Genomic DNA, 19357 nt, shown 5'->3' on the forward strand with positions numbered 1-19357 from the left:
ACACATATACATACTATAAAACTATCCCCTATTTTGTAAACGCTATAACTTTTGATAACCAATAATCGCTAATTGCAATTTTTTTTACCAAAAATATGTAGAAAAATACGTATCGGCCTAAACTGAGGAAAAAAAATGTTTTTTTATATATTTTTGGGGATATTATAGCAAAAAGTAAAAAATATTGAATTTTTTTTAAAATTGTTGCTCTATTTTTGTTTATAGCGCAAAAAATAAAAACTGCAGAGGTGATCAAATACTAGTACCAAAAGAAAGCTCGATTTGTGGGAAAAAAAGGATGCCAATTTTGTTTGGGAACCATGTCGCACGACCGGGCAATTGTCAGTTAAAGTGACGCAGTGCCGGATCGCAAAAAGGGGCTTGGTCCTTTGGCTGCAAATTGGTCTGGGGCTTAAGTGGCTAAAAACATTTTTTTGTAAATGGCCCTTTAAGAGCTGTGGGCAGAAGTGACGTTTTGACGTCGCTTCCGCCCAGCAATTGTATGGAGATGGGTGGGGGCCATCTTCCCCTCACTCGTCTCCATACTGAGCTAGCAAGAGGATGCGATCACCTCCGCCGATGGCTCCGGTAAGCAGCGGAGGCCCTCTCCGCCACCGATGAAAGTGATCTCGTGGTGAATCTGCCGCAGAGACCACTTTTACCCTGTAGCGGACCGACCATTGAAAAGGAAGATACCGGGTTTATGGCAGCTAGCTGCTACCATAACAATGATATCCTCCTTCAAACAGCTGATGTAAAACTCTGACGGTCATAGAGATGTGCTCACTGGAAATCTCTAACATCGTCATCCAGCGGCAGTCAATTCTTTCTTCGGGTCCCCGATGGAAGGGGAGAGGCCAGAGAGGCACTGGAGGGCGGGGGGCGGGGGGAAACGTCCCCTCCTGTTGCCTACAAGAATCATCTAGAGGCTGAACTGCCGCTATGATCATTCTTATGGTGCACAGAATCGCTAGCTGTAAAAGATGATGATATCTGAATGATGCCTGTAGCTGCAGGCAGGGGGACAGATGTTGCATCCATTTAGGCAAGTATGAATTAAAAAAAAAATCCTGTATGTCTCTTAATAGCGTTCTAAAATTGGAAAACTTACCCCACCCCTTAATACTCCTTACATAAGTGCATTAACACCTTGAAATATGGATGATTGGTGGGAATCGTCACAATGAAACTGAGCTTTCGTAACAGTATCTAGTTTACACACACCCAGTAACTCACATAGAACTATGAGGATGTGATAGTAGCCATGGGTCACTTAATCTTCTCATAAATAGAATTGTAACTTGGGTGTAACAAGTCAGAAGTCTGAAATTGCACAATGCAACTGAAGAGTAAATCGGTACCCTTATTACTGTGCCAACTTCTTTGACTTTGGCATGTAGCACAAGATTAGCCTTTTAACATACTATCTCTAAGCATCTGGAAGCAGAGATTGATGCCGACAGCAGAACCACACCTTACACACATAAGGTCATCTGCAAATCACATCAGTTAGCATCAGAATTAAAAACATCGAGATAAAAAGGCAACCTGTGTCCAGTACACTCTACTTGCCCACTTGCTTGAGGGCAAATGTTATGTGACCATTGACAAAAAATTTCATTGCTGCTTTTTACACACACATTTACACCCAAGTAAGCAAACTTCATAATACATAGCTGCCCTACAAAATCTATTTAATCAACCAGAAACTGGAAGAGAGAGCAGCATCTTCCATTAGTCATTCAAACCTCAATTACTTTACTTCTCCACATCTTGCCAAACACACAGCACATTAAAGAACCAATTACTCTTACTTCTCTTTAAAGCACAGAATTCTATTGAGTTAAAAAAATAAAATGAAAAGAAAAAGGTTTACAAGCACTTTAAGTGATATAGCGACGTAACACAGCAGTTCAACTAAAAACAACTACAGGTAACTGGACATACGGACACATACATCTACAAATAGTCTGGGCTCTTTTCAGTCCATCATTCAGTTGTATAGGCCGAGTAGCCACCACTGATCGGAACAAAAGGGATCCTGGCCATGGGTATAATTCTCCCTAATTTGAACTCTGCATTAAAACTTACCCATCTTATTTGGGTCTTTTCACAGTAATGTCGTTTTTTCAATCCTTACAACATAGGAAGAAAGCTAAAGCTATCCATTCCAGAGGTGTGACTAGAACCTTCAGGGTCCGGGTGCAAGAAACCATGAAGGGCGCCCCTTCCCTTCAAGTCCAGTGGTGGAAAGCCAGGGCCCAGTCACAAGTGTTACCCTGGTAGTCCCACCACTGGTGTCAGCTTTTTATTTCATTTTTTACAGTTTTAAAAGAAAAAAAAAAATTCTTCTTTTAGGAGCCCTGAACAAGGCCCTCAATCTCCACCCCTGCAGCCCAAAATGGAAAGGAATAGCTCTGCCCAGACCTTCCCGTTCATTTACAAACTGAAACATAGTAAACTGAGCGAGTGATCAGTATGAATCGAGGACTCTATTCATTCAGACAGGGAAGGGGGTCGGTAAAGACCAAGAGATGCAGGGGATGAGGGGGGCAGTGTCGGCATATGGAGGAATCGATCCTCTCCCTCCTGCAGGTGATGAATGCCTGTGGGGAGGGAGAGCAGAAGCGGCCATTCAATGGCTGTAGGAGGGAGGGGATCTGTTCCTCTATACGCCGCCGCCTCTCATTTCCAGGTGTATAGGGGCGGTATGGGCCCCCTGGAGCATGGGGCCAGGTCGCAATAGCGACTCCTCTAGGTACACCCCTGATCCATTCTAGAGATCAACCGACATCGTTTTTTTGCTGAGGATATGATACAATTATTTTGGCCACCTCGCAGGGCGATAGCCGATATTGTGTGCCGATATTCTGTACATTGAAAAAAAACAAACAATCTTTACGCTTTTTTTTTTATTTTTAGCACCGTTATTGCGGTCACAAGGAACGTAAACATCCCTTGTGACAGTAATAGGCAGTAACAGGTACTCTTTATGGGAGGGATCTGGGGTCTACAAGACCCCAAACCCCTCCCACTGCACTTAAAAGTATTAAAAACTGCCAAGATCTGCATTTTTGAATACTTTATCTTTTTTTAAAACTGGCGCCTTTAAGATGCCAGTAATCCGGCAAGTGATGTCATAACATCTCTTCAGGGTTAATACATCCAGGACCTGAACAAAGCTTCGACTTTGTTCAGGTCTGTGGCCAGCTGGGGGACGTACCGTTTGTGACGGAAGAGCCCAGGCAAGTGGTGGAAGTCGCCTTCCGCTGCTTGTAACAGCTGAGCCGCATTGGCTGTTATTACAATAAAGCCGACCATCTTCTTTAAAGAACGGTACTGGGGTGATGCCAGCAGCCAGTAAAACCCCTTGAAGCAATATTGGGTACGTTTGTGCCCAATACTCCAAAAAAAGTGAATATCGGCCGATCTCCAATATTGATAGATAGAGAGATATAGAGATATATATATATATATATATATATATATATATATATACTGGCTCAGTAGGGTCCAGCCAAATTTTGATCCATGTGTGGCCACTGCAGTTGAACAGGAGTCAATCTACCAATCAAATTCTGTTCATCCACCCTGTCGTATATTAGTCACAAAAGGCTGCCATTCTGATCTGTGTTGTCAGAAAACAATAGCACAGCAATTAGGCTTCCCAATACACCTAGGATGTGTGGATGGGGGGGAATCTGTCTAGTTATTTTCATTCAGCCTGCTGTCTGAAGAAAAAAAACAGAACCTTGCATGGCCAGCTTAAGCCTCAACTCTGGATTTGGTGACAAATGTAACATTTAGGCCTCATGTACACTGCTGCTGGTAACCGGACGTTCAAAAGGCAGTTGGCTGCTTTTTTTCAGCTGCCCCTGAACTCATCCAATGTTATCTTTTATGTACACAGGTTTGTTTAATGTTGTTTTTAGGCAGTTGCCTTTTGTTTGAAGGCAAAAAAAAATTAGTTCAGACGCCAAAGTTTCAGCCATTTCAGGCGCTAAACACAGTACCGGCGTTTAGCCGCGTTCCGTTTACAAACGTTTTTCATTTTTGGCTATTTTGAAAAAAAATATATATATATTTTTTTCCCAAACACTCCTAAACGCAAATGCGGCAAAACGCTGCTAAGCACAACGCATACTAGCACATTATGTTATACTTAGCTTAAAACTAAGGCCTCCCGCGCATCTTCACCCGTCTTGTTGACCAGACCACAATACACATACACACCTAGCAATCATGCAGGGTTCTGTGTAGACCCACCCATGCTGCTATTCTGTACAAAACCTTCACCTGTAGTGTCATCGGGAGGCCAGCTGTCTCTTCTGGGTTCTTGCAGCCAGCCTCCTGCTGATGGGTTATCAGGAATTTTATCAGGTTATAGAACGTTATCAGGGGGTCGGTACCAGCAGGAAACTGCCTGCTCCTGATGTGGGGATCTCATGTGTGAATCAAGCTATTTTTTCCCCTGCAACATGTGGTTGCAGGAAAGAAAAAAAAAAAGAAAAAAAAAAAAAAAAAAAAAAATCGCATGACCTATGGCATGCCTTACTGAATTTCTAATCCTTCTTAATTCTGTCCATAACAAAACAAAGTTTAAACGTTTTGGCTGCAGTTGGGTTCTAGCTAAGGTTTCGCTGGGTCTATATTCTTGTTAATCAGCATGACTTCTTGCTACATACTATATTTAAAAAGGTGATTTACAGACAGGTTAGAGAACTGCCTTAAAACTTATGACTAACATTTCACTGTAAGTCAGTTCCATTTCACACATCAGTGTCCTGAATGTGCAATGCATGGAGGAAGGAGTCCGTTTTGTCCACCCATCATACAAGAACGGGAATCAAGAGATCCATCAGGTTGATATGGGCGGGGCAGAAATTGTAGTTTTTTTTTCTAGTTTAAATCAAAACATACAAAACACAGAATGTTAAAAAAGCACTTTGGTGCAACACAACAGTTGTGCTGATTAGAGCGCAAGAAGAACAAACAGCAGTGTCACTGCGCCTTCCTTGCTCTGCATATGGGGGGGGGGGGGGGATATCTGCAGACCTATAAACACTGCTCCATTGACCTCCCCTCCTCTAAACACCTACAATCTGCCCTACATACTACTGCCGGTGTACCAGGGCTTGGAGTTTAGCGTATAAACCTGCGATATTTGTGAGTACCTTTTCTTACTTAATAAAAAAAAAAGGGTTTTAGCATTATCACCCTATGTTGGGTTGCTTTTCTCCTATTATTCCTGAGGTGAGCTTCCAGAGGAAGAAACACATTGACCTCCATCCTCTTCTCTGGGCAGGTCAGTAAGGCAGTGTACAGCCTGCTGCCCCCTATAATTTGCCCTACATACTACTGAGCCCTGGACAAAGTCCTAAAAACGACTTAAGCAGTACACACGGGTAGAATGTCCAGAGACATTTGCCGATTAAAAACAAACGGACCTTCGTCCTGCTCATGTGTATGTCAGACGTGCATAGTGGAAAACCAGCAGAAGACCGACCCTCCTGATCAGCTCTCTCTCCTTGCCACCACACCAGCGCCATATCAAATTTCAACATTACACGTGCTTGCTCCTGATGAGTGGTACTAAAAACCATGAAACGCGTAGAGCTACCGCTTGCCGTGTTTATCAATTATCATGTTTTTTAAGTGATTATGCAAATTTATCCTTTTAGGTCCAGCATATATATGATTTCAATATTGCTTTATATCCATTTCTGTGAGATGAACCTGGGAATTTTAAAAGTTTATACCATGGGAAACTATCATTAATTTCATTTTTAATTCCGTCTAATGTACATTACTGTTATGATGTGTATGATGAATGTATTTAATGGTTCAAAACATCATAGGTGCATTACCATGTTTAATTTTTATCAGCAATATGGATGTTGTTTGATCCAGTTTGTTATTAAAATTCCATGCTTCATCCTAATACTCTTTTGCTGGTTGGCGTTTCATATAAAGTCCCACTACCCCTCTTTTTAGTGTTAAATACACTTTTCTGTCCAGCGCTTTCAGCCAATGGCAGAGAGCGCTGATCAGAGGGTTCTCCTGTCAGAACATCCATGGAAGCAGATCAAGTTGGGTCCAATTTGTTTTTCACAAGTGCATTTGATCTCTTCATGATATAGAGCAGTGATTCTCAACCAGGGTTCCTCCAGAGGTTGCTAGGGGTTCCTTCAGCATTGGGCAATTTCTGCCTCTCATAAGTTCCCACCAACACCATTGATCTTTTTAGCCATCTGTAAGGAGGCAATTCTTCCCAATGACCACAAGTGTAAGGACCATTATTCCCACTGACCACACTAATGTATCACGAGTTGTAGATGTAGATTTCTAATTTTTATCAGGGGTTCCTCGAGACTGGAGAACTATTTCAAGAGTTCCTCTGTGCTGAAAAGGTTGAGAAAGGCTGATATAGAGAATGAGATCATATTTCTGGAAGAAGCTGGCACTTTGGTGGTTTGGAAAGTTGCGAGTACCAAATGTTTGACTTCAACTCACAAATTCTATAAGATGTTTTAGGTATTATTGCCCTATGTTGGGCTTTTTCTCCTATTATTCCTGAGGGAAGCTGTGCATTCTAGGACATTGGCTGTATTCCAGAAGCAGAAATATATGTGGAAACATGCAGTGTGTCCGCCAGGGTTTAACCCTTTTCACAAGCAGAGCTCATACATTTCCAGTATGAAGTTGACACTTTTGGTGGTCTGGAAAGTTGGCTGCACCACATGCTTGATTTTAACAAACAAGTTTCATAACATGTGTTAGCAGCCCTTTGGGTTATTTGTGGACACTGGGTGTGGACTTTGCTTTTCACAAGTTTTATGATCAACTGTATGCGTTTACTTTTGATTGTACTTTATATTTGTGTAATCAGTGGGGTTTTTTTTATGATTCTTAGTTAATGTAAACACAGCAGAAACATTTGTTATGCACAGGTATATTCAGTCACAGACTGGTTTTCATGTGGTTTTGCGCACGGATTTGGTTTTATATTTTAAAAGGTGCAGCTCTGCCTTCATGATGGACCCCTGCATCAGATTTATTGATGGATTACTCTCCAAAAAAGACTGCGAATGAAAGTGAATGCCCAGTTTCTCACAGAAGAAAGCTATTAGAGTCCAAGTTTATATTTTTACAGTCACATTTGTTTTAATTCCCTAAGTTTTTCTCATGCCGTCCTTATGTGGGCGCTGCACCTTTGTGATCCTTAATGTCTTCAATGTCATTCAGGTTGACCTCCACCTCTCAAAAGGCCGCTCACCCTCCCTCTAAAACTTTAGAGGCCCACTGACACTCATCTGTACCAGTAATGCATGCGTCAACGTGTGCATCATAGCATACGCACCATGGATGGGCTGGTGGAAGCAATACACTTCCAATATAAGAGTTGATTTGCTACATCAGAAAAAATGGAGCACGCTTTTTTTTTTTGGATGTATTTGTGCATCAACAGCAAATTCATTTGAATGGGTTTCCTTAAAGCTGACCTCTGGGCAGAAATGTTATTGTAGGTGTTACGGTCTGGTTTGCCTGCATAGATATACAGTCACAGGCCACTTTATTAGGTACACCTGTTAATTTGCTGGGGGGGGGGGGGGACACAAATTTCTAATCAGCCAATTACATGGCAGCAACTCAATGCATTTAGGCATCTACATGTGGTAAAGACTATTATCTGTTCAAAAAGAGCTTTAGAAAGGGGATTTAACCACTTCCCGACCAGCGCACGCCGATGTACGTCGGCAGAATGGCACGGGCAGGCATATTGGCATACAGGTACGTCCAATCTTCAATGCCGTCCTGCATGCCGGTCGGGACCCCCCGTGAGTCCGGTCACAGGTCCCACGGACACTATCGCCGCGGGCATACCCGCGATCGCCTCACGGGACGGCTGAATGGAGGAAATGCTGTGTAAACAGCATTTCTCCATTCTGCCTAGCAACTAGTGACGCTGATCTCTGCTCCATGTGATTGGAGCAGAGATCAGTGTTCACTAAATGAAAGCCCAACCCCCCCCCCCACAGTTAGTAACACACCCCTAGGAACTCTTAACCCCTACACTGCCACCCACTGGTTAACCCCTTCACTGCCAGTGTCATTTACACAGGAATCAGTGCATTTCTATAGCACTGATTTATGTATAAATGACAATGGTCCCAAAAATGCCGCCATTACTAGTTAAAAAAAAAAAAAATTATTAATAAAAATGCCATAAAACTATCCCTATTTTGTAAAGGCTATAACTTTTGCGCAAACCAATCAATTGCTTATTGCGTTTTTTTTTACCAAAAATATGTAGAAGAATACGTATCGGCCTGAACTGAGGGAAAAAAAGTTTTTTTTTATATATATTTTTGGGGGATATTTATTATAACAAAGTAAAAAATAATGCGATTTTTTCAAAATTGTCGCTCTATTTTTGTTTATAGCGCAAAAAATAAAAACCGCAGGGGTGATCAAATACCACCAAAAGAAAGCTCTATTTGTTTGAAAAAAAAGGACATCAATTTTGTTTGGGAGCCACGTCGCACGACCGCGCAATTGTCAGTTAAAGCGACGCAGTGCCAAATCGCAAAAAGTGGTCTGGTCTTTGACCAGCAAAATGGTCCGGTCTGTAAGTGGTTAAAGTGGAGGGCCACCCAAAAAAAAAACATTTAATTTTTTTTTAACTTACCTGAAACCGCTGTTGCTAGGCAGTCTTCCTAATCTGCCTCTTCCTATTCCGCGGCGCTTCCTCCTCTTCGGTTAGCATGTGTGTGTCCCAGAAAACAACAGGGCCATTCACAGTGGCATGCGACTCGAGCATGCGCAGTAGAAAACAGGCACTAAAGCCACAAGGCTCCACTGCCTGTTCGCTTCGTTAAGATGGAGGCGCCGACATCGCGGGCTTGCTGGACGGGTAAGTGTCCTTATTGAAAGTCAGCAGCTAAAATAAAAAAATCTTGGTCGGAACGCCCCTTTAAGTGACTTTAAACTTGTTGGTGCCAGATGGGCTGGTCTGAGCATTTCAAAAACTGGGAGTTTCACACACAACCATCTCTAGGGTTTACAAAGAATGGTCCGAGAAAGAAAATATCCAGTGTGTGGCAGTTATGAGGACGAAAATGCCTTCTTGATGTCAGAGAATGAGCAGACTGATTTGAAATAATAGAAAGTCAACAGTAACTCAAATAACCACTCGTTACAACCAAGGTTTGGAGAATACCATCTCTGAATGCACAAGACATCAAACTTTAAAGCAGATGGGCTACAGCAGCAGAAGACCACACCGGGTGCCACTCCTGTCAGCCAAGAACAATAAACTGGGTCTACAATTTGCACAGGCTCAGCAAAATTGGACAAAAAAACATTGGAAAAACATTGCCTGGTTTGAAGAGTCTCGATTTCAGCTGCAGCATTCAGAAGGTAGGGTCAGAATTTGGCATAAACAATATGAAAGAATGGATCCATCCTGCCTTGTATCAAGAGAGCTGAACACCAGAGTTCAGCTGTAATGCAAGGCACCAGTGTGTGTTAAGATGTACATGGGGCCAGAACAAAACAAAAAAAGCAGCTAGTGCGTAGAATAAATTGCTGGAATTAAATCCAACCAAGGAACAAAATGCTTTTCACGCAATACCAGAGTTTACTGGTCAGTAAATCTGAAACTGCAGTACTAGCCTATAAAAATCTGGGAGCTGCAAAAAAGAATTGAACACAACTATCCATTTAGATCTCCATAAAATTCCGAGTCCTCTATGATCATTACCACCTGTTGTTCACTAGAAAGTCTCCATTGTGAAATATGTGCACACAGACACCATTAGCCACAGGTTGTCATAAATAAATAGATCTCTTCATCTCTATATCGGGTATATTAACCACCTATCAATAGCTTACAGTAAATATACTGTGAGTGGGCGAGTCACAGACATGGCAATATACATGTACATTGCTGACCTTCTGGGTTTGAGGTGCACATGTGCAAGCCCCCTGGCGACCCATGCAGCGATTGTGTCCAATCACACACAGAGTCCTGGGTTTAAAAAAAAAAAAAAAATTAGAACTCTGTGTAGTGAACAGTAATCTGGATATTCCTTCTCCCTGAAAAGCAGGGGCAAAGTAAAATCAGCACATATTACATATAATATAGCTTGTTAAACACACCCCTTGATTGCCCCTGGAGCGGTGCGCTGGCAGGGCAACAGAAAAGTCCTGCCAGCAGCTTCTTTGGAGCAGTGAACTCACCACTCCTCCACATTGAAATCAATGGGGCAGCACTGCTATACCGGCGGCGTTTTGCGAGCAGATTAACCCCTTTTCAGCCGCCAGCAGGGGGGGTTAAAACCACCCCTGCTAGTGGCCAAAAAGCACTGCTTTACCACTGACGCCCTAGGCGGCAGTGTGAAAGGGCTCTTAAAGCAGCACGGTACTGAACAGCAAAAAATTCCCTGGTCATGGAGGGTGTAAAACCTAGCAGCGTTCGTGGTAAATCCCCGCTAATTTTAGCGGCACTTTACTGCTGTGATAGCAGTGCTTTTCAGCTGCTAATGGGGCGCTTTTAACCCCTGATAGCAGCCGAATAAAGGATTAATAGTACTGGCAAAGTGCTTTGGCAGTGGTGTATTTCCTTTACCGCCCGAAAGATGTTGCCTGCAGGACTTTTTCTAACATCCTGCAAGCGCACCGCTCCCCGGAGTGAAAGCATTCACACTGGAGTGGCGGGGAGGCGTTTCTCAGGCGCTATTTGTATCCCTTTAGCTCCTGATGTCTGTAGATGTAGAGATTTTAGTGTTAGGATGGACATGTCCTTTAATGTGGATGGGCAGAAACACAGATCTTTAAAATCATTATTATACAAGTGCTGCAATTTATGAGTGGTGATACACTTAAACCGCATCTTAACTATTTTCTATGGCATTTTAGAATGCAATATTAATTACTGTTCCATTCACACTTGCACAATAACAAGGGGTTGTGACTTCTTGCCATTTACAATATTTAAATGTAGTTCACAAACAGGTTAAAGAACTCCGCCTTATGACTAAAAGGTTCACTGTAGGGCAATTCTATTCCACACATGAGTATCTTAGATGTTAAATATGCAATGCATGGAGGAAAGAGCTAGAGATGCTGTGTGTCATGCTCTTGTGTATTATTCCTGTGATAGCTGCTGTACACACGGAGTATCTGAAAGGTGCGGAGGGAGGACAAGCTCATGTAGCTTCTTCAGCTCTCTGCATGAATAGGAGCAGAACCTAAAGCATTACAGCTTGGAATAAAAACAAGTTATCTATTAATAAAATAACTAAATGTATTCAATGAAATGGCTCTAAGTAAAATCACACTCCTACTGGGCAATGGAAAGTCAGCCCCAGGAGTAAACTCGGAATGTGCTGACAAAGAAAACCAGAGCAAGAAGAGAGAAGACTTCATTGGTGTAGCACTGCTCCTTTAATCTGCACATTGGGGATGAGCTCTAGATTTAGGCTGGATTCACACCTAGGCAGTTTTAGTGCTTTTTGCAGATTTGCACTGCAGAACATGTTCCATAGGAAACCATGGTAAATGGAATGCAGTGCAAATCTGCAAAAAGCACTAAAAATACCTAGGTGTGAATCCAGCCTAAGGGCCCATCCACACCACATACAGTGCAGTGCTGTTTTTTCTGCATCAAGAACACATGGAAAGTAGATTATACGGGTTCCAATGGCATAGTTCACACCAGAAGTGTGTTCCAGTGCTTTTCCTGGACTTGTAATACATTGACACTTCTGTTCACACAAGTTTTTACCTCTGAAGAGCATTCAGATCGCTCTTCAGCATCACTGCCTGCATTGCAAAGTCACCCCATTTACTTGAATGGGTTGTGTTTGGTGGGAAAGAAACGGGTATAATTCCTGCTGCATCCTGATGCCGTCACAACATGTCTACACCCCCCGGCTGCTGCCTCTGCAGCTAAAGTTGGTATCAGTTGGTGGCTGGTAAATGTGCGGATCACTCATGGGGTTTTACTGACCCCCTAAGCGCTAGTGTGAATGAGCCCTGACAGTCCGTAGGAGCCTAGCATTGCACCAGCCACCCACTGATTGTGGTTGCAATGCTTTGCAAGGCACTGTAAAAAAAGAAATACACTTTTGTGTTCCTGGAAACACACAGCTTGTGCATTTTTTTTTTTTTTGTGAATGAAAGACTTAAAACGTGAAGGATTTTCCAGCGCACCGCAATGAATAGGAAGGAAGGAACATGCTGTCATAAAAATTTCCAGAACTCAACAGTGAAAGGCAAGAGTCTTCAAAAAAACGTAAACCCAATCCATACATCAACACAAACCTTAACACATCATTTCAAAAGTCATTTGCATCCACAGTAAAGCTATAGCCTTCATTGAAAACTCCGGTGACCCTGCCACTAAGGCACTGTTATGGGGAGACAACATTCTGTCACTGTGTGCCAATTGTACTCGTGTGTTGTCACCTTATCATGCAGGCTCCTGATGGAGATTACAAGTGCCTATTTCAACACCCATTACACAAGTATGGTCCACTGTGGTCATCATGCAGCCCTTGCTGCAGTGCATATGGGAAGTGATGCCTGCTGAGCTTGCCAACAAAGCTCAACTCCAAGAATTACACAAATTACCCTTAGTGCCCCCCCCCCCCCCTTCACACACACACAATATAAGTGTTCATTTTTTAAGTCTAGGGGGAGAGAATAAACGTCAGATGTGAAATATGAACAAAGCATATCCCTATAGTGTGTACCAAGTGTCATGTCTGCTGCTTCAGTCCGCTGCCATCAGCATGAGTTACTTCTGACAAGTTTTCCTGAAACCAAGGGAAAAACAGTGACAGGTCAAGGAGCACCAAGAAATTGGCAGCCTCGGCTCTGTTCCTGTGTGAAGGGGTTTTCCTTTCAATCCAATCAGCTTTCAGAGTTCTCCTCACTGAGCTCTGCGGTGTGTAACTTCAGCTCTCCACCTCATTCTTTCTGATCATTTAGACAAGCTTTATAAATGTAACACTTTGGATGTAGAGAAGACTTCAGATAAACTTATTCAGGAGGATGTGTTTTATCTCTGTGCATCACCTAAGGCTAGTTACTGGGTATATCTAAAGCCCCATACACACTATCAGATTTTCTGCAGATTTTTGTCTTCAGATTTACCAAAACCATGTAGTGGAAGGGCCTGCCTGAATGCATACACATTGAAACTCTTAAGGTTTGACCTCATATTATATGGTTTTGGTAAATCTGAAGACAAAACTCAGCAGATAAATCTGATTGTGTGTATGGGGTTTAGAGTTTACAACCACTTTAAAGGCATCTGACCTAAGACTAGGATCACACTAGTGTGTGTTGAGAATGTGCAAAAAATTGTGCGTTTTCCTGACACATAGAAAAAACCTGCTGCCATTTACTAGACACATGGCAGTCCCTTTAATTGTTAATAGCACCCCTACGCATCTGCAAACATGCCACATTTTTTGTACGTACCAAATTGCAGAGTGCCTGATGCACCCTGCAGTTTGGTGCACCACATTTTTGGAAAAGAGTCTAGGATATCTTTTCTGTGTTTCTTGCGTCTAGGGCAGTCCAATAAAATGAATGGGCTGCCCAACAAGAATCTCAGAGCCAACTGGGTAGGTGTGAACCAACCTTATGCGGGGTACCCACCATAAGCTTTTCTTCATTCAACCCAGCGGGCTTAATACAAAAAAAAAAAAGAAACGTACAGATTGCCGTACTAACACAAGCAATGTTAGTGCAGGGGATCACCCCAGATGAACTATTGTGCTCTGACAGGGGGGCCATGGGGACTGCCCCCTCAGAAAAACCATTGGCTGAGAGCACTTATTGAATGCCGCTTTTTCAGCATGCCTGGTTCGAGAGACAGGGGGCTGTACAGACAAGCCGAAAGTCAGCCGGTTCCTGCCAAACCAACCGCTTTCAGATGATTATTGGCCCTTGTGTACCCAGCCTCACTCGTCACCTCTGCTCTTGTCCCTGACAATCCAAGTTGTGGACAGGCCCTTGCCATCCTCTTGCACAATGCAGGACTATTGGCACTGTACTTGATAACAGCAAGTGGCTAATGAACACAGCATTTTAACCACTTCCAGCCCTGGCCAATTCCGGCATTTATCGCCTACATTTGAAAATCAACATTTTTTTCTGCTATAAAAAAACAAAAAATTACTCAGAACCCCCAAACATAATTTTTTTTAACCAGAGACCCTAGTGAATAAAATAGCGGCAATTTTTACAACACCATATTTGTGCAGCAATTTAATGTGATGCAATGTAATGCAATGTAAAGTAGGGAGTGTATAGCTTGTTTAAATTTGCTGTCCCCTCAAAATAACTCAACACACAGCCATTAATGTCTAAACCGCTGGCAACAAAAGTGAGTACACCCCTAATTGAAAATGTCCAAATTGGGCCCAAAGTGTCAATATTTTGTGTGGCCACCATTATTTTCCAGCACTGCCTTCCCTCTTGGGCATGGAGTTTGCCAGAGCTTCACAGGTTGCCACTGGAGTCCTCTTCCACTCCTTCATGATGACATGATGTTAGTGACCTTGTGCACCTCCACCTTCTGTTTGAGGATGCCCCACAGATGTTTAATAGGTTTTAGGTCTGGAGACATGCTTGGCCAGTCCATCACCTTTAACCGCAGCTTCTTTAGCAAGGCACTGGTCATCTTGGAGGAGTGTTTGGGGTCGTTATGTTGGAATACTGCCTGGTGCCCAGTCTCCGAAGGGAAAGGAACAAGCTCTGCTTCAGTATGTCACAGTACATGTTGGCATTCATGGTTCCCTCAATGAACTGTAGCTCCCCAGTGCCAGCAGCACTCACGCAGCCCCAGACCATGACACTCCCACCACCATGCTTGACTGTAGACAAGACACACTTTGGATCCTCACCTGGTTGCTACCACACACGATTGTCACCATCTGAACCAAATAGGTTTATCTTGGTTTCATCAGACGACAGGACATGGTTCCAGCAATCCATATCCTTAGTCTGCTTGTGGGCTTTCTTGTGCATCATCTTTAGAAGAGGCTTTCTTCTAGGAGGACAGCCATGCAGACCAATTTGATGCAGTGTGTGGCGTATGGTCTGATCACTGACAGGCTGACCCCCCCACCAATGCTGGCAGCACTCATATGTCTATTTCCCAAAGACAGCCTCTGGATATGACTCTGAGCAAGTGCACTCAACTTTTTTGGCTGACCATGGCAAGGTCTGTTCTGAGTGGAACCTGTCCTGTTAAACCGCTGTATGGTCTTGGCCACAGTGCTGCAGCTCAGGTTCAGGGTCTTGGCAATCTTCTTATAGCCTAAGCCAGCAATGGCAAACCTTGGCACTCCAGATGTTTTGGAACTACATTTCCCATGATGCTCATGCACTCTGCAGTGTAGTTGAGCATTATGGGAAATATAGTTCCAAAACATCTGGGGTGCCGAGGGTCGCCATCAATGGCCTAGGCCATCTTTATGTAGAGCAACAATTCTTTTTTTCAGATCCTCAGAGAGTTCTTTGCCATGAGGTACCATGTTGAACTTCCAGCAACCAGTATGAGAGAGTGAGAGCGATAACACCATATTTAACACACCTGCTCCCCATTCACACCTGAGACCTTGCAACACAAATGAGTCACATGACACCAGGGAGGGAAAATGGCTAATTGGGCCCAATTTGGACATTTTCACTTAGGGGTGTACTCACTTTTGTAGCCAGCAGTTTAGACATTAATGGCTGTGTGTTGAGTTATTTTGAGGGGATAGCAAATTTACACTGTTATACAAACTGTACACTCACTACTTTACATTGTAGCAAATTGTCATTTATTCAGTGTTGTCACATGAAAAGATATAATAAAATATTTACATAAATGTGAGGGGTGTACTTGCTTTTGTGAGATACCGTATAACCCAATTTTTGGTACAATTTAAAAAGATGAAGTTACGTTGAGCAAATAGATACCTAATACACTATGGTTTAAATCTGCGCCTGCTCATGAAATTGCGCCAAACTGCGGTACTTAAAAATGTCTGTAGGCGATGCTTTAAAAAAAAAAAAAAAAAAAAAAAAAAAAAAAATTACAGACCACCATTTTAGAGTTACAGAGGAGGTCTAGTGCTAGAATTATTGCTCTCACTAGAATGCCTTGCAGCGATACCTCACCGTTTCCATATGTGGGTGCGACTTGCGTATGCGTTAGATTCTGTGCGTAAACACAAGAGGACGAAGGACTTTAAAAAAGGTTTTGTTTTATTTTTATTTTTTTTACACTGTCCCTTTCATTTATTTATTTTTTTTCATCACTATTATTCCTATCAGAAGAAATTAAAACATCCCTTGTGATAGAAATAGGGCATGACAGGTCCTCTTTATGGATATGGTCTATAAGACCCCAAATCTCTCCTCTACCCTGGAAAGCATGACATAAAAAAAAACAAAAAATAAAATAAAATAAAAAAATAAACACCCCACTGATCTCTGCTTTCCAGAGAAAAAAAAATAATAAAATGGCAGTGGGTACGTCGACTAAATTAATACTATTTCAGTCGACTAAAGTGTGACTAAAACAATTCAGATTACTAAAATACAACTAGAAAAAACATTTTAGTTAAAAGACTGATTAAAGCTAAATTTATATCACAACAGCTAAATCTGTGTCTGTAGTCCATGTTCAAATCTTAAAACCATAAATAACATGGTATTAGCCTTTTACTCAAGAGGTATATCATTTTTTTTTTTACAGTTCTAAAGAAATAATGCATTCAAATTGAACTAAACCCATTCGATTTTTGTAGACTAAAACGTACTGGAGATTTTAATTGACTAAAACAACTCAATGACAACTACGACTAACACTAAAGTGGCATTTTAATCAAAAGACTAAAATACAACCAAAAACTGCATTTTACTCAAAAGACTAAAATACGGCTAAAACTGCATTTTAAACCAAAAGACTAAAACGTATTGGAGATTTTAGTTGACTAAAATATGACTAAAACAACTCAATGACTTAACTACGACTAACACTAAAGTGGCATTTTAATCAAAAGACTAAAATACAACCAAAAACGGCATTTTACTCAAAAGACTAAAATACGGCTAAAACTGCATTTTAAACCAAAAGACTAAAACGTATTGGAGATTTTAGTTGACTAAAATATGACTAAAACAACTCAATGACTTAACTACGACTAACACTAAAGTGGCATTTTAATCAAAAGACTAAAATACGACTAAAACTGTATTTCAGTCAAAAGACTATAAACAAAATCAAAATTTGATGTCAAAATTAACACTGCTGCCAGAGCCGGAAGCGAGGTAATAATGTTGCAGCCGGCCTCCCAGGACCATAAAGATGGTCGGGGACCATCCGGCCGACAGCCAGCTCTGTGGCAACCCAGTGCTGCCGCCAGCTTGGATCCTAGGCTCTCTGATCACACGGGGGAGACCAAACAGGCACCGGTGGGCAGCTGGGGGACGTCCCCTCCCGCTGCCTGTAAAAGCAATCCAGCAGCTAATCAGCTGCTAGGATGGCTTTTATATGCCAAGGAATCATGCCGAGTGCCCTCCCGGGGGAGGGGGGCACTCACTCCTGTCTACTGAGTGCGGCCCCACCCCACCGGCTACGATTGACAGCAGCAGGAGCCAATGGCTTTCTGTCCAATAAAAAGAGACACCGCTGGATGGAGATAGGGCTCAAGTAACTAAGGGGAGGGGAAAGGTTTTTTTTTTTTACCTTGATGCAAAAAGGTACAAAAATAAAAAAAAAAACACTTTAAGGGAAAAGCTTGTTGCACATCTGGAGGGAGCCTGCAGGAGTGACGAGTAAGATATTATCCCCAGTCTAAAGCATTTAACCCTTGAAGTGCAGGCAGGCCCCAGGGTAATGGGGGTGACAACGCTCTGTCCCTGTGCTTGTACATTGTCACCCTGATGGAGATCACAAAGCAGCCAACACCGGCATGGTCCTCCACTGTGATCATTGGAAAGAAACCCGCCCTGCAGTGATCCCTGGAGGGTATGAATGTAGGTGGGAAGTGGCTGCAAAGAGCATGCAGGGGATCAGCAGAGGCAACCAAGGCAAAAAAAAAAAAGCAAAAAAAAAAAAAAAAAAAAAGTGTATAAATTTATATATCTATATCTATATCTATATATACCTCCTGTTTGAGCCAGGGGCTTCCTATCCTAGCACACAGAGAAAAGCAATCGATGTATGAGAGGCTGCAGTGCAATCAATAGGTCCTGACTGAGGGACAAGTTCCACCAATAATAAGCCCCCCCATGTTGGGAGGAGAGATGCTTGCAGCAATGGTGTCCACCCCCCGGGGTAATCATGGCTGCAGGTACACTACACATCTGGCCACATCTGTCTCACCCGCTCCTCTTGGGCCGTTAGCTGTTTCTCCGCCATGTCTCTTCGCGGCTTCGGTTCTCCGGTACATCCGGGCTCGGTCCAGACGCGGCGCTCACACAGGATGTGACTGTGCGACTCTCCGGCCCTGCAAAGCAACACAACCGAGCGGCCGCACCGACGTCACAGCGACCGCCGCGCGTCCCGGCCTCTCCTCCTCCCTTTGGAGCAGGAGAGAGGCGAGGCTGTGACGAAGGAAGGGATAGAGCTGCCCCATGGAGCAAGGGAGGGGCCGGCGCGGCCATCTTTGATGCGGGAACAGGACTGACTGACTGATTGACTGACTGACCATTACCGGGGGGGCAGGCAGCTTACAAAGTGGTCACTCTCATGTTTACCGTTATGGCGGTTCAACAAGGCAGCGGAGACATAGTTCTGACTTATGCCAAGTACATGAGAACCCTGTGAGAGGAATTTGCTAAGACTGAAGCAGTTGTGCATGGTAACCAGCCTTTAGAGTGCTAGTAAATTCAAGTGGTTGTAAACCCTTACAAACCACTTTGACCTACAGGTAAGCCTAGATTAAGGCTTACCTGTAGGTCCAAGCAATATCTCCTAAACCTATATGGTTTAGGAGATATTTGCCCGAAAACGGGCACCGCTGTCTACGGCGCATCCTGGACAGGTGAGTGCCCATTTATTAAAAGTCAGCAGCTGCAGTATTTGTAGCTGCTGGCTTTTAATAAGGTGGAGTTCCGCTTTAAAATAAAGCCCTCTAGCGGCGTGCTGATAGGGTTTCCATCTTCACTTGGTAAAGAAGACCGGGTTCGTGGTTGGGGCCGCAATGACGTCACTTATCGTCACGCACCCTCCCAGCGCGTGCGTTGGTGACGTCAGGGGCTGCATGCGGTTTGAGTGCCAGACGCACTGAGCGCGGCATTTCCAAGAATGGAGCTGCCGCGCGTGTCGACTCCCGTGCGAATG

General features: G+C 43.1%; 1 protein-coding gene across 2 annotated transcripts in view; it reads right to left on the reverse strand.

The window, feature by feature from the left end:
* LOC143974562 (tyrosine-protein phosphatase non-receptor type 9-like) overlaps nt 1–18608 on the reverse strand; it is a 106776-nt gene extending 88168 nt beyond the window's left edge. Inside the window, exon 1 of one of the 2 annotated variants that reach the window (XM_077476092.1) lies at nt 18398–18608. In XM_077476092.1, coding sequence (XP_077332218.1) covers nt 18398–18433 — 36 coding nt within the window. In that variant the 5' untranslated portion in view covers nt 18434–18608. The remainder of the gene's footprint in view (nt 1–18397) is intronic. The other variant, XM_077476091.1, reaches the window with a different exon arrangement.
* Nucleotides 18609–19357: the final 749 nt, after the last annotated feature.

Source organism: Lithobates pipiens, unplaced genomic scaffold (genome assembly GCF_037356315.1).
Source record: "Lithobates pipiens isolate NorthernLeopardFrog02 unplaced genomic scaffold, aLitPip1_a1.2 Scaffold_13, whole genome shotgun sequence".
Lineage (NCBI taxonomy): Eukaryota > Metazoa > Chordata > Amphibia > Anura > Ranidae > Lithobates > Lithobates pipiens.